This window comes from Patagioenas fasciata, chromosome 6 (genome assembly GCF_037038585.1).
Source record: "Patagioenas fasciata isolate bPatFas1 chromosome 6, bPatFas1.hap1, whole genome shotgun sequence".
Lineage (NCBI taxonomy): Eukaryota > Metazoa > Chordata > Aves > Columbiformes > Columbidae > Patagioenas > Patagioenas fasciata.
Window position 1 is genome coordinate 31,310,359 of NC_092525.1, and position 14,979 is coordinate 31,325,337.

The 14,979-nt window shown below is 40.5% G+C and overlaps 1 protein-coding gene across 2 annotated transcripts in view; it reads right to left on the reverse strand.

The window, feature by feature from the left end:
* The window catches only part of ABCD3 (ATP binding cassette subfamily D member 3), a 30,136-nt gene extending 17,760 nt beyond the window's left edge, over nucleotides 1-12,376 (reverse strand). For both annotated transcript variants that reach the window (XM_065842000.2, XM_065841999.2), the window contains exons 1-2: nucleotides 12,105-12,376; nucleotides 2,228-2,264 (exon numbers count right to left, since the gene is read on the reverse strand). In XM_065842000.2, the coding sequence (XP_065698072.2) occupies nucleotides 2,228-2,264; nucleotides 12,105-12,220 (153 nt within the window). In that variant the 5' untranslated portion in view covers nucleotides 12,221-12,376. The remainder of the gene's footprint in view (nucleotides 1-2,227; nucleotides 2,265-12,104) is intronic.
* Nucleotides 12,377-14,979: the final 2,603 nt, after the last annotated feature.

The window sequence follows — 14,979 nt, forward strand, 5'->3', positions numbered from 1 at the left end:
TGAAATGTAAAAATCAGGAGTGTATGACCTCACAGCTCTCAGAATTCCTAAGTAAGAGAACCAAGCTATCAAAATAAATTGCAATAGGAAGTAGCTGCCATGATACAAAATACTATTTATTTCAAATCCATGTTAAGTGCTACACAAACAATGCAGCCCACAGCATTAAAACATCCCATTACAAGTTATAATGCCATCTGCCATCTCTTCACATTGCTCGTCTCCAGAAGACACCATCAGCCAGGTGTTTTTTAAAGATGCCTTTCATCATTTGTCTAGACCATCAACAATTTAAACTCCTTGACTGTACAGCCCAAACTTGCTTCAAGTGAAACCAGAATTTTTTATTCCTTTACTTCTAAAAAACAGTGCAACACAATCCTAATGAGCTAAATCTACTGGACATAAACCCCATCCTACACCCAAACACCTTTAATTTGGGTCAGGTGCATTTGTGTACTCCATATAACACAGTCATCTGTCTTGACTAGCCTGAATAGTTTCTAACAAGCTAGTGTTCCAGGTATCTTTTCTTTCCTTTGTTTTCAATCTTTCTTTTGACAGTTGTGGCACAAGGATTCAGTCCTGAAAACAGACTGAAAGGGTACACATGCGTACTTAAAATAAGTCCTGTTTTATCGACTTAATCCTGCTATCTTTGCTAGCCGAGACTCATGTGAAGTACAACTTGTCCATGCCCATAGTAACACAACAACATAATCAGACAGGAAACCTGAAAGAAAAAAATTAACACAACTATGGAGACACGATAGGAAAGACAAAGAAAGTAGCCTGTGATTCACCACTAACGGACTCAGACAACCCTATGAAGCACTCTATTTTTTTCATTTCCAAGGATGATTAGACTACCGAAACTTGCACAAAGAGCCCACCTTAACGTCTTCACTTACTGTTTACAAATGCAACATGATGGGCAACAAGTCCAAGCTCTGAGCTCCAGCAAACACAAATTTACTCTAAATGAGCTGTGAATATTCCTACACCTGTTTTTCATGGGATGAAGTCAACTATAGTCCTGTTTTTTTGAAAAAAAACAATGCGAACACAAGCTACGGATAAAAATTCTAGGATGCTATATGGTAAATGATAAAAATATTTTCATTAAAAGTTATTCACGCAAAAATTCAAGCATTCCAAACAACTAAAGACTACTGTTCAAGCCTAATGAAGCATGACCCTACACACGTTATTGTTTTTCTGTAACAGAAATGGCAAACACAATACCTGACATGCAAAATTGCTGGGAGCACCTGACAATATATTTCATGTCTGACCTGAACCTGTTCTTCCTTTCTATTAATCTCTTACCTATTTCTACTTTCATGTTGCACTTACATTAATTCCAATATCTTCTTTCCCAGAGGTTTTTTTCCCTTACACTGTTAATTCCTCAATTCAGTATCATTATAACCAAGATGAGTAGGAATAAGAGAAGGCTAGTTAAGACTTTTACAAACAGGCATAGTTGTGCAAAATACAAGTATTTATGGTACATAGTCCAGTCAAGGTCTGGCTAGAAGTTAACATATTGTTTGAACACACCTTTATATTTATCTAGAGGAAGCCTTTTCCTAGGCTTTCAGCAAAGACAGAAGCACACAGAAGAGTTATCTATTCATATCATCATATGACCAAATATTTCTAATCACAGGCTCTGCCCTCTGGCCTAACTAATGCATTGTATTTGAACACAAAACAAAAAACTTGATTTAAAGGAATGTAATATATCCTTTTCAAATAAATTAATTAACAGACACACAAAAGAGCAGGGAAATGCCAAACTTCCTACCAGAAGTTTGAAGTACTTTTTAGAAGCGGTCAGACTCTACACCCTGTTCCATACTTCTTTCTTTCAAATAAAAAGCAAATACAAGTCATTCCAAATCTACAAGAAGCTGTTTGTTGCTATGTATACAGCCAAACTTCCAACACTAGTCCTTAAACTTTCATAAGGCACTAAGAGATGCAAAAGCACTTAGTACACATCAAGCACATATCATTATACAGTCAAGCTTCAGCCAGATGTGATTAACCTGATTCTTCCATTTGTTTCACCAGTGCAAGTCTGAAAGTATCATTCAAACCACATCTGCATCACAGCCATCATTCTGTCCAAAATAAAACTACGATTACAGGACCTAGAGGTAACAAAACTGTCAGTATTATTTCAAACTATTAAAAATACAATACATGAAGAAACTATTACCTCATTGCTCTGCAACGCTTGTTTTCCACTTCTTTTACTGTAGACGAAAAAAAAAAAGTATGTTACTTAACACACGTTTCTTTATCTTGATCTCTACACAGAAGAGACAAAGAGGAAAGCTTGGGATTATACCCCTATTTGTTTCAAAGCAGTACAGTATCTTCACAAAAAGGCCACCTTTTATGTCCAACTTATGTGCTGTTTTTATACTATTTCAATGCAACTTTACTCCTTCCAGCATTCAGTTTCATGTAGGCAAACTAAGTCTCCTTCTTCACCTCTGAGTTTCACTTTACCTTGGCTTCTGTACCAGGAGCTCCCAGTGTTTGTTCCTAACATACACCTTGCAAGCATGGCTACATAGTTCCACTGACCACAAATGAAAACGACATGAATGCAGATTCAGCAATCCAAGCAACCTGATTTTGATGTTTTGCACTATCTACATAAGCCAGAGAGATTCATTTTGCGATATACTTAACTTTCAAATAACACATTTTACTATATATAGAGATTATTTGTTCATAAACATCACTGCAGGGGAAAAAAAAAAGTCAGATCCTGTGAAACCAAGCTCCTGCTAAGGTGTGCATTAGAACAGGAGCTGGTGTTTATTCTGTCCTTACTTCCCCTGCATTTTACACAACACTTCAAGGAAAAATATTTACCAACTAGTACTAAACAAACATTCAAAAGTACAACGCTATTCTTCTTCCTCTTTTTTTAAGAAAGGCAAGCTGACATGTAAGGCAGTTATATATTGTTTTTCTGAACGTTCAAGCATCAGATAAGCACATGAAGCTGTTCGAAGAGCTTATGCATTTGTGTACTTTAAAAGTGACAGCTACCCACATGAAATTGTAACCTACCATTCTTCAACCACCATATTACAACACTGTGAGCAGGCTGCCTTAAAAATGACAACACTCATGCACTTTCAAGACAGCACTCAAGAGATGACAGGGGAGCCAACACTGTGAAAGGCATCGCACCTTGTGCCTGCACCACCACAGCTGCAGCAGCTGTAGCACCAGCTGCCCCACAGCTTCATTCCACTTGTGCTTTAAAGTTCTGCAAGGAAAATATCTAGGGGGAAACCATAACTATTTAAACATACGATGATCAGAAAGATTTATGAACGGCACTGACTAATGAAGAGAAATAATTATTATGAAAGGAGGAGGCAAGGGAGCAGAAGAATATGAGAAAAAAAGGGAAGGAGAAGAGCATGCAAGTGGGAAGGGAGAGATGCCAGTTTAACAAGAACTTAATTAAAGGTAATGGTGAGACGGAAGCCTGAGAGAAGATAAAAATCTTGTAAGACTACTTGTGCAAAAGACAGAACAAAGAACATGAAGGGTGGCAGAGAGCTGATGGGCAAGAAATAACTTAATAAAAATTCAGAAGAGATGTAATATGTGTAACACACCACGCCCTGAATGGGGTATGTCTGTGGCAGCAGTAACTGTGCAGAACCTAAGACACTCTAGTCAGAGAACACATCCTGGTGGCGTAGGAGCAATGTATTGCTGGCACAAGGAACTTCTCAACACACCTTGTAATTTTTCAAAGTACAAAACATCGACCTATTTTTTAAAAAGTATCCTTCAGTATCAGTCCAATCACATCTGGTTTGGGACTAGGAGAAAAGTGTTATTCTTAGAGCAAATAAGTTGTGATCACACCATGTGGGTATTTCCCTGGATGACTCATGACTTGCAATAATGCAAAATAAAGCACACTGCTGTTCCAGATATGCTATAATAATGCCTAAATTTGCTGCTTCAAGGCCTGCCAATGTTTGAAGTCACAACACTAATAATACACAACTATTTCAGCTTTAAAAGGATCAGAAGTGAATACATTTAAATAGTACTATATTAAGAAGTTGAGGCCCAGAATTACGCTGCCAGTTGAATACCTTTGATGTACTTATTCAGACATTTTTCTTACAGTAGCTGTTGGGAAAAATTCAATAGCTGAAACTACTGAACCAAGCTGAAACTGATTATCCATTAAAGAGAAAAAACTGTTCAGAAACAATGATCTCATATTTAGCTGTGAACTCACATTTAATTATAATCTATAAGCTTTGACATTTAAAGTATTTGTAAATTCAAAACCTGACAGAAAAGGAGTTTTAACAGCGTTCTCTTTTACTAGAAAATTCATGCAAGCTCAAAACAAGACTAATACTTCAATAACAAATGAAATTATCTTATATATGAAGTACGGATTATCTAGAAGCAGAAAAATAAATGTGGCTACATAGCTCCAAAAACGTTGCTCTTGCTATTAAATCTTGCTATCCATTGTTATTTTAACAAGTAAAATCATTTTACTTGCCACAAAAGACAGTGCCATAGTCCTGCCTAGAATAAAACTGCCACAGGCCGATTCCTGCAGAACTTTTTCTTCCCAAGAGTCTCATTTTTTTCAGTCCAACACCTCCTGGCACTACTCCAGACTCCATTATACAATTGTAGAACTTTTTTTTTTTTTTTGGTGAGAATTGTGGTTTCATTCTCATTGAATTTAAAGACTAAATAACACCCTCAATTAGTCAGCAGGAATACAACAAGACTATCCAGTTACAGCAGAGAGCTCTAACTTTTGGAATAGATTCAAACTCTCTGTTATTCCAGATCTCTCACTTACTTAATGCTGGAGCATCACAAGCCTTATTGGCAAAGGAGGGTTAAGCGCTACACACTGTTCAAATTCTCTACTGCAAATACCTCCTGTGGCACAGGGGCCATCGCTGAGCAGCACAGCGTAAGGACTGCGCAGAACACAAACATGAGGCTGCCTTTACCTGCAACGTCAGTGATGACCCCATCCACATGAACCGCCCTCCAGCCTGGGTTACACTGTGCTTTTTGTTGTCACAGGAGTGCCCTGAAGCTCAAGTGCTGCTCATGCTTGACTTGGGGATGTGGTGGAGTAACAGCTACAATACAGTTGGGGTTTGCACAATTCATCACATGCTTATTCCATCGATATCACTACAATTCAGGCAGCTGCTATCAAACTGCAGAAGACCTTTACTTTCGATCTTCGGCATAGCTACTCCCACAATGAAACCCTTCCCTGAGTGTACAGATTGAGGCTGAGGCTGGACTGCCTGGGACAGTGGAAGATCCCAAAGTAAACACAACTTCTAAACAGTGTGAAGGGGAGTAGCACTGGATTCAGCAGTGGTGGTGAAACATGTCCCACAAGAAACACATTTCTGTTCCTCTCTGCCTCGAACTCAGAACTGTGCAGTGACTGCTCACCCTTCGCCTCCTAATACAGAAAATCTTGAGATTTTTCTCCTGCCCTTCCCTGGATTTGGATTGCTTTTTTACCTCCAGCCATCAGTTCCCCTGAGAAATCAGATTTTATCAAAAATAATGGACTAGTTACATTACAGATACTAAGAGAATACCATACTTTAGGTGACCCCCCTCCACCCTCCCAAAAAAAATACAGTGACGAAATAAGACTACAAGAACAAATATACAAAAGATGGCTTCGGGGGAAGGGAAAAAAAAGTATGCCATGCACCATAAAACAACCTCATCCAGGAAAATAAATTATCACACTTTTAAACTTATGAATGTCTAACTTTACAGCTTTAAAAATAATAACATTATTTTAAACTGAACCACAATAGTTTATATAAGGAGAAAATATTTTGAAAGCATGAATGAAGCACAAACTACTATACTTAACATTTGCTCAAAACTAACCAAAAACTTACATATGAAAAAAGACCTGCCAATACAGTAATGAAATAACAGACTTCATTAAGTAGCAAGCAGATAGTGGGCAGACTTTTGAGCTTTCTTAAATGCCTTCACCAACAAGGAGGGGTGGTGATGGTGAGGTTTTTGAAAAGCGTTTCCCAGACCATACACAGAAAAAACACAGAAATACTTTAGAACTGTAGTTTTTCTTAACACTGAGCCAAATCTATTGATTTGCATAGAAATAATTTTGGATAAGGATATGAATTCAGAATATTCCAAAATGAAACAACCCTTAAAAAGTGTTTCTGCATAGTTTCTTTACAATTTTTTATGAAAGCATTAAAAGTCTTAATTATATACATCTCTCTTCCTGTATTCAGCAGGTACTGCTGCTACACTAATCAAGTTTCTCCAAACTTCCACAGGCTCAGGCTTGAGAAACTGGAAAAAGCCTTTGAGAGGTCATTCAGTCTAGGTACCGAAAGGTATCAGGAACACTAGTCCTGCGGTATTTATTAACAAACAGGAAAAAGTTAAAGGATTACTGCCTCTAGAATTACTGGTCTCCTTCCAAAACAAAGTTCAGTGGAAGCAATCTACTCTGAGCAAAGCATTACAGCAGGAAACTGCAGGTGAAGGGGGAGATAAGCAAGTCTTCCAGGTTAATGACAGGTGAAGAGGAAAAGGGGTTTGAAAATGTTATGTTGTGCTTAACTGAAAAAAAAAAAACAAAACCTACAAATTTCAGGTCATGCTACCTTCCTTCTGCAGAGTAGGATGACTAGCTCCTGTCCAACAAAGCGCAAAGGAAGAATATCTGGTTTAGGGACAAGCAGAGCTTTTTGAAAGGTTGTTAACTCTAAGTAACCTTTGTATTTTGCAGCCCTTACATTCTAGAATGGTGCCATGAAATTTTCAGAACTTAAAAAAAAACATGCAAGAGAAACGACTTTGTAATAGTTCACGATTATTTGTGGAGTTTCAGGTCATTTTTGCAGTCAAGATACTACTGTGACATTGTAAAGACAGACTACAATTCAAATGACTGAAGACGGAATGCAACTGCATATTTCGTTACAGTGTGAAGTAACACCTACAATGAAAAAAGTATAGCGCTGCTCACAGCTCGCTCATGGGTAGACACAGCTTCACAGTGCGTATCCCACAGAGGGAAATCCAGAGCAACAGTAAAGCCGTTTCAGGTCAAGGGCAAGCAACCTCACCCAGATGCCTGGGCACAGTCTAAAGGCATGGTCATTTACACAGGACAGCCTGAGTGCACACACAAACCAAGAGCACAGTTTTCTTGGCACTAGGTTGGCGACTAGTTGCAGCATAACCAAAAATAACGTGCAGGGAACGCACTCAGGCAACCAGGAAGGGGACTCTGAGAAGGTCACTGACAGCTGTGTCACTGCAGGCACGGGCTCCCGGTTGCTCTGCCATGCTAAAGCTCAAAAAGTTTCCACAAACATTTTTTAAGAAGGCAACAAAACAGAAATGTTTTACAGGAAATTTTAAGTTTCAGTAGAAGTCTGCATCTCAATAATGAAGCAACATGCAAAGGAAAAAGCCTCATAGCTGTTCTTTTTTCCGTAAGCTTGTGCTCTGGCCTAAGCTGTGGCTGTAGCTCTCCCTCACGGACAGCAGCGGAAAAAGACTTCTAGCTAGTTCCCTGCAAAGAGAAAAAGAACACAGCTTCACAACGTTACACAAACTAGATCTTGGCTTAGACAGCAATCATTTCAAGCAACTTAATATGAGAGAAACCACTAATTAACTACCCAGGCCCCAAAACAAAGGCAGTCTGAATGCCAGGAGCAGGACTGAGTCATCTGGTTTCTCCTGTCCCTGTACCCTCCAGCTGAACAGAGGTTTTCTGAGCCCCAGGCTGGTTTTTCTACAAGACTGGATTTTAGATGCATTTTCTAGTAATCCTATCTGTATTTTTCTTAATGCTAGTTTATATACAGCAAGTAGTGGACTGAACAGTCGCATTCTGGATAAACCTACTTTAATGTAGTTGTGTAGAGATTTTTTTTTTGGACACCTGCCTTGTCTTCACCAAGCAGCACAGGTTCCCTTTTAAAGGTTCTACATACATTGAAGCAGTCTGTTGATTCACAGCAATGTACTTTCATGTTTCTTGTCAAGCAGTCTTGGGCATTCAACTTTTTTCTTCATTTAACTGAGGGGGCAAAGTACAAAGAATAATGATCTGACTTGTGCTGATTTTCCTTCATTTTTCCACTCTGCAAGTCTTTCTCCAATACTCAATAGTGGAAAAAATAGAACCACTGGTCTTCAAAACGTATGAGTCATTTCCCTAAATGCGAGCAACATTTGCAACTGTCAAGACACTGATCAGAGCTGGAGTCACCTCTGTTTGCAGAAACAGCTCATGATGGATTGAAATCATGATTGGTTTCTCTTGTATCATATACCCAGGATAATGCAGTCTCTCAAACAAGACAATTTCTCATTATTCTAAAAACCCCAAAAACTATAACTGAAGTAATAATTGCATTTACATATAACAATTTCTTGAGAGAGGAGAAGCTAAGATTTTCCAAGGAAACAGACTTTTGAGGAGAGCAACTCAAATAGAGAAATAAGTGCATTTTTCTTTCCACACTTTACTCCAAGGAAGTAATGTAGAATACCCACAAGTTACAATAGGCAAACAGTTCTATGCTGTTCTGTTTTGGAGGATTTTAGAAAGTTGTACTTAAAACACATTGCAAACTGCAAGTGATACCACCTGTCAATTCTGCAAAACTGATGAGCAATGTGATAGGTCTTACAGAACATCTGTGACTAATCCAGACAGCACTAACTGATCTTTGACCTACTTAGGTTAGCATAACATATACAGCTTAGTTATTCATAGATTACGACTTGATATGACTTGTACTGAACCTTGCCGCTATTGTCTGACGACAGAAAAGTAGGTCAAAGTTGCCTCTTCTTTCCTTCCTGCTATTGCTTCTGTAACTGATTCTTCTATATAAAAATTAACACACAGAATGAGAAATCTGTTTACTGTAACTTTTTTTGTTACATATTCAAACACATGTAATTTGCTAAAAGCATTTTTTTTTAATTTGTATGTTATTTTACTTTTCAACTTTAGTCAGCAGTGAGACTGAACTGTTGCTGACGCTCCGGCGAAACTTAAAAAAAGCACACAAAATAAAACAGCTATTCCAGCAAACATGATATAATAGCATATCTTATTCTGAATATAAAGTACATATAAGCATAAATATTTAAGTGTGTATTTTTAAATAAGCTATGTGAGGAAGAAAGAATTTTTGCAGGTGAAGTTTACAGTTGCACTAGAACACTTTCCTGGTTCACTGAATCTTATGGCAAGTGTTTCGCTGTTTATGTTGTAGTCTGCAACACTCACCTTTGCCCCTAGGAAGCTCAAAACTACAATCCCACCTTCCAGAATTCAAGAGGCTGAAATTTATCACACACTAACATGACACAACATTTTCAGGTATTATATACTAAGGTGAACATAGGAATTCACACACATAAAACTAAATCACCACTGTTCCTCCCACAGTTTATTCAGTCAAACTAAAGCAGCAGATATTCTACCAGTCCTCTTCCAGACTAGATTGCAAGTGAAATTCTTCTCTATAGGAGAAACAAATTTATTATAGCCATACTATCCCAACTTCTCCCTCTTCTCAAAGAGGCAGAAAGAAATACAACACGAAAATTAGAGGGTACACTAGGCCCTGAAGATTTTTATCACTATTGCACAAAGGTTTGTCACTTGTTATTATATGTCTGCATCATATACCACCACAACCTTGCTGGAATATGCAAAGATTTGGCACAATGACAATCCATTCCAAAAGTATAATTTACAATGGCAACAAAGCATTAAGAAATGAAACAATACATGAACTAATGACACTGAAGAAGGATGAGGCAATGGTAATAACTGGATGCTTTTGTCTGGGCTGCTGGTATAGACAACATAGCTGACCTACTGCCTAGTCTTGATAGGTGACATTCTGTACAGGCCCCTGGCAAGGCTGGCCTCGCAGGGAAACACAGAGACAAAAGCCAAGACCAGTGGGCAAAAACCATCCTCAAAAATAGCATTCAGGCAGCAGCACAGTTATTATGAAAGAACTGACTCTTGGATGTTAGAGTTTGGAATCCGTGGCCACGATACAGTACCAGTAGTAAATCAGATCTAGGCTGTGGAGGCTCAAATACCTACAGCAACACAACAAGTTTAACAATCAAGTTTGCAAGCATGGTACTTATTTTAGCAACTGCACTTCTAATAGATTTAAGAATGCAAAACAGCTTGAGAGAAGAAGATTACAGCAGCAAAGGACCAGGTATCAGAAAGACTGCAGTACAGATAGAGGGAAAAGGGAGGGATCAAGTCAGGCCATCTTAACTCCATTCAACTGCTGATTAGCTGGATCATAGTTCATAAATTATCTCCACTTTCCAATTCTCACTAATCTTGTAACAGTGTTTGGTCCACCTAATACTTAAGAGTGCCTCAGATTTTTAACACTGTATCTAACAAAACCAAAGACCCATACACCAAGGTTGCATTCCAAACAGTCTTAAGTATTAAGGCCAACGCTCACTTTCAGCATATTGACCCTCATGCTAACAGATACAACGCCACTACGTCCCGCAGAGCAGCATCAGATGCACAAGCAAAACAATTTACAGGGAAGAGCCAGGACCCACCCTGTATTTATTTCAGGGATAGGGAGATTACTCCAATTCCTAGCCTATTCCTCTCAAATGAATGCTACTAGTACCGGGAACATATTAAACACACTTCAAAACTACACCAGGCTTGCATCTGCATTTGAAGATGTGCTCTGATCTGAATGTAACCTAGTTTCTGTGCTCCAAGATGACTCCTCAATGAAGGCAGAGCAAGGTAAGCATGGACAACTGGGAGATTCATTATAAAAGAACGCCCTTAATCTGAATTGAAATGTAGATGCTCCCAGAACATCAGTATGGCCTTGTCTTTCTTACAAGCACCATTATAATACACTAAGTGTGGAAATCTTGCACTACGATGTCAGTAACTCTCCCAACTCACCATTGTTATGCTTTTCTATACAGCTTTTCTCCTTTTCTACAATGGCATTTCACTAAATGAAGCAGATATACCTGATAATCATCCCTCCCTACAAGTTTGACAGAAGAGTAACTCCCAGAAATAGTTTGGGATCTTGCTTCTACTTGCATGAAAACAATGTAAAGTAGCAAATATGGGAATTGTAAGCAGCACATACATTTCTGACATGATATATGACAAAGTTACCTAACTTCATGAAGCTCTTAGAGATATCATGTGTATGAAAGGAATTAGGTAAAATAAAACTGGATTATTGCTTAATCAGTATCTTATCACTTAGGTCTGTTGATCAACAAGTCCATTCCACTGTTAAGATCTAGCACCAGGATAAATTTGTAGCAACTACACAATACCTAACTGTCCCATGTAACATACCAGGTCTTTAGCATATGGTCAATAATCTACCTCCACAAATACGCTAAAATCATGCAAGGACTGAGTCTGAGGTACATTCTTCACCTACCACACTTCATGGTAGCCAAGCGCTCTACAGGAGCTGAACAAACACACACCCTACAAGCACTCAGCAGCGCAGCACCGTCCCCAGACACTGTCTCTCTCAAGTGCCACCCGCGTCCCTCGCTGCCACATGGCAACACTGAAACCACAGCTGGGGTCCATTATTTTCCCAGGCAGACAGGGCGTCCTTGGGCATCCCTAGAAGTCAACTGTTCGTTAATATCAGTTCAGAGTCGGGAAAATGGAGAAAACGAATGTAACTTGAGTAACAAGGTGGCGGTGGTTGGATACTCGCGGGAGCAGCACCGACAGCACCCGGCGGGGGCGAGAGCCGCCTGACCCCGCTCCACAGGAGCCACCCCCCGGCAGGATGGCGCCGGCAGCAGCCGGGACCCGGCCTGCCCCTCCGGCAGGCCCGGGGCAATGAGGGCGGGCGGCCACAGCTCCGCCCGCCTAGCCCCCCCAGCGCCCGCACCGCAGCTCGTCCCCGGCGCCGGTCCCGCCCGCGCAACCCGGGCCTGGCCCCGGCCCTCCCGCTCACCCATGCTGCGCTGCCGCCCGCCGCTTGTTGAGCAGGCAGAGGAGCGCGCAGGCCGCGGCGGTAGCCCCGGCGATGGCGGAGTGGCGCACGGTCAGGTACTTGCTGTAGGCGGCCATGCTGTGAGTGCAGCCGCGAAGCCCAGCCGAGCCGAGCCGAACCGTGCCCAGCCGAGCAGGCGCAGGGAATGCCGGGAGAAGGCGGGGCCCGGCCGGCCTCGCCTCAGCCGGCAGGAGGGCCGGCAGCGAGCGGCTGTGCCCGGGGAGCGGCGGCGGGCAGGTTGTGCAACCGGGGCCGCCGTGATCAGCGCTGCTTCCCGATCCCCCGCGGCGGGAGCGGGTCAACGGGAAGGGGCGTTTCCTCCTGTGCCGGCGGGGGCCGAGTCCGCAAGTCGGGCTGAGGCGCTCGGCCTCAGCTTGTGTGTTAATTTTCTCTGGCGCCCTCGGCTCGGCACCTCCTGCTGTTTGGGCCCCGGGCATTCGCTTCCACGGGGGGGTCTTCGTGCGGGTTTACGGTGCGATTTCTGAGTGTGAATTGTGAATGCCATTAAAGTAAGGAGGCAGTGCAAAAGAAACCCTTTAGAGAGACTTTTATTAAGTTTTGGCGCACTTGTTTCGTTGGGGTTTGTTTTAGGACCGTGAGAGGTGCTGCCAAGATTGACTTTCAACCAGAGGATGGAATGAGTTGTCACCTGTGTAAGTCCAGGAAAACAGCGCATGTCACGGGCAGAGACCCAGCGGGGACACCCACCAGCCTTCTACAAAACCAGTTGTACTTGCACAGGTGCTTTTGCCAGCAGAGTTAATAACAGTTTGCCAAGCCAAGCTATACCAGCAAAAACACCCACTGTTTACACTGGATCTTCCCTTGTGGCCATATTCCTCAGAAAGACACTTGATACTGTATGTGAAATGGCTGTACTTTCTGCAGAAAATGGCCAGTCATGTATCTAAAGCCTGAAATGGTGCAATGGTTAACATTGAAATGACAAAACTATTTACCCGGTCAAACAGATCAAAATGCGGTTAGAATCAATGTATCTATTTCTAGTCTAAAAAAGGTTTTCATTCATTTGCCTACGTTTAATTTGAATACATTTGAATGTTGTGCTTTTGTTGTTGTAGTATACAAGTGTGCACATTAAGTCAGCCCACTTATCAAGTATTTCAATTTTTTTTCAGATATGTCTGCCTGGAGTGGCAAAGCTGAAGCTGCAGTTTGAAGGGAAGTAATCTCTCTTTCTTCATTGTGAACCACTACATAACACTTTTCTTTCTTGCTTCCTCTCCCCGTCCTTGGTATTATCAGGCATTTTTGGGCAAGTTTATGTTTTGCTGTAAAAGCCAGAGTTTCAAAACATAAGTTGTTCACATTTTCTAGAGCACTAGAGTCAGGACTATTGAATCCAGTTCTCTAGCACCTGTTCTGAGACCTTGGACAAACCAGTGATCTCCCTGCTTTAAAATATCTGCCGTACACAGCTGTTTTGGAGAAAAAATACCATAAACTATTTGAAGTATTTCTGATCCTCAGGAAAATATACAGCAGAACTACACAGCATTAATAAATTAATCTTGGTTTATAAGATAAATGTTTGTGAAAAAAATCTCCTTTTTAAAAAATCTTAGGTACTTTGGCAGTAGGTAAATATGAGAACCTAAAAAGAGGTAGTTTCTTCATCAAAGTAAACTTACTGTATTCAAATCATTACAAAAATGAAAATTTCTACAAGTTTTCAAGTTTACTGAATCTTTAAAGTACAATTTTGCTGCTACTTTCAATATCTGTGCAGAGGTCAAAAGCACTATAATATTGCTGTGCATTTCTTTACAAGTCCTCATCCTCCCCATCCCTCCCAAGCTTTGGTTGATTGCCCCCCCCCCCGAACTGGCTATCTGATATAGCCTGGCTTTCTTTAAGTACAATGTCCATCTGTTTGGGCCATGCTGACCTTTATCATTTGCATGACTGCATGACTTGTGTTCTGCTGTGTTTGCCTTCTGCAGTGTCCTTATCCCACTTTTTGAGGCTAGCCACTACCAGGTGCTATTACATATTTTTCTCTTCTAACCTGTCTTTAAATAGTTTCACACCTATGATCTTCTGAAAAACTTGTCTCATCTATCCAGTCTTCCATTGTTTCTTCTGCTACCTCCACTCTTGAATATTGCTTTTTTTCAGAATAACTTTGTTAGTATGATTGATAAATAGGCACTTCATAGTTCGCAACATGAGATTTCTATTGATCCATTATTTCATCAGTTTCCAACAACAGTCATGGCTAAGCATATCCTTGATAAAATCACCCACACTGATCAAATGCTTTTGTGACAAAAGCTCCTTCTTTGTTTTGCAATTTGTGATCTGTATTTCAATACTTTATATATTGCAGCCGTTTTATTTTCTTGGTATTCTTGAGGCTATGGGGCTTTTCCAGGGTAGCAAATGACAGCAATATTAATTCAAACGTATCTCAAATGTAAAAGCTAGAGGTGGAAAGGTAGCTTGGAAGAAAACAATGCAAAGAGTACCATGCCTGTCACCTGTGTTAATAATAGTGCATGTAGTTTCTCTGGAGCAGCAAGATCAAATTGACAGTTGTGTTTTTAATATGGTCCAAGGTATGGTTCAAACTTCTTACCAGCTATGTAAGAACATCCATACAAAGCAAGCTATTTAAACTAGGAAGTGCAGTCTGGAAGGCTGAAGCCTATAGGGAGAAAAATGTCTATTTACTATTAAAGCCTTAAAACCCTATAATAAATATCAGGAGACCTCATAACAGCAAGTGTTAGGCTATGGTCCCATGTCTGAAGTGTTAAGCAGCAGTATCTGCCTAAGCAGTTCTTCGGTTTCACAATTAATTAAAACAAAACAG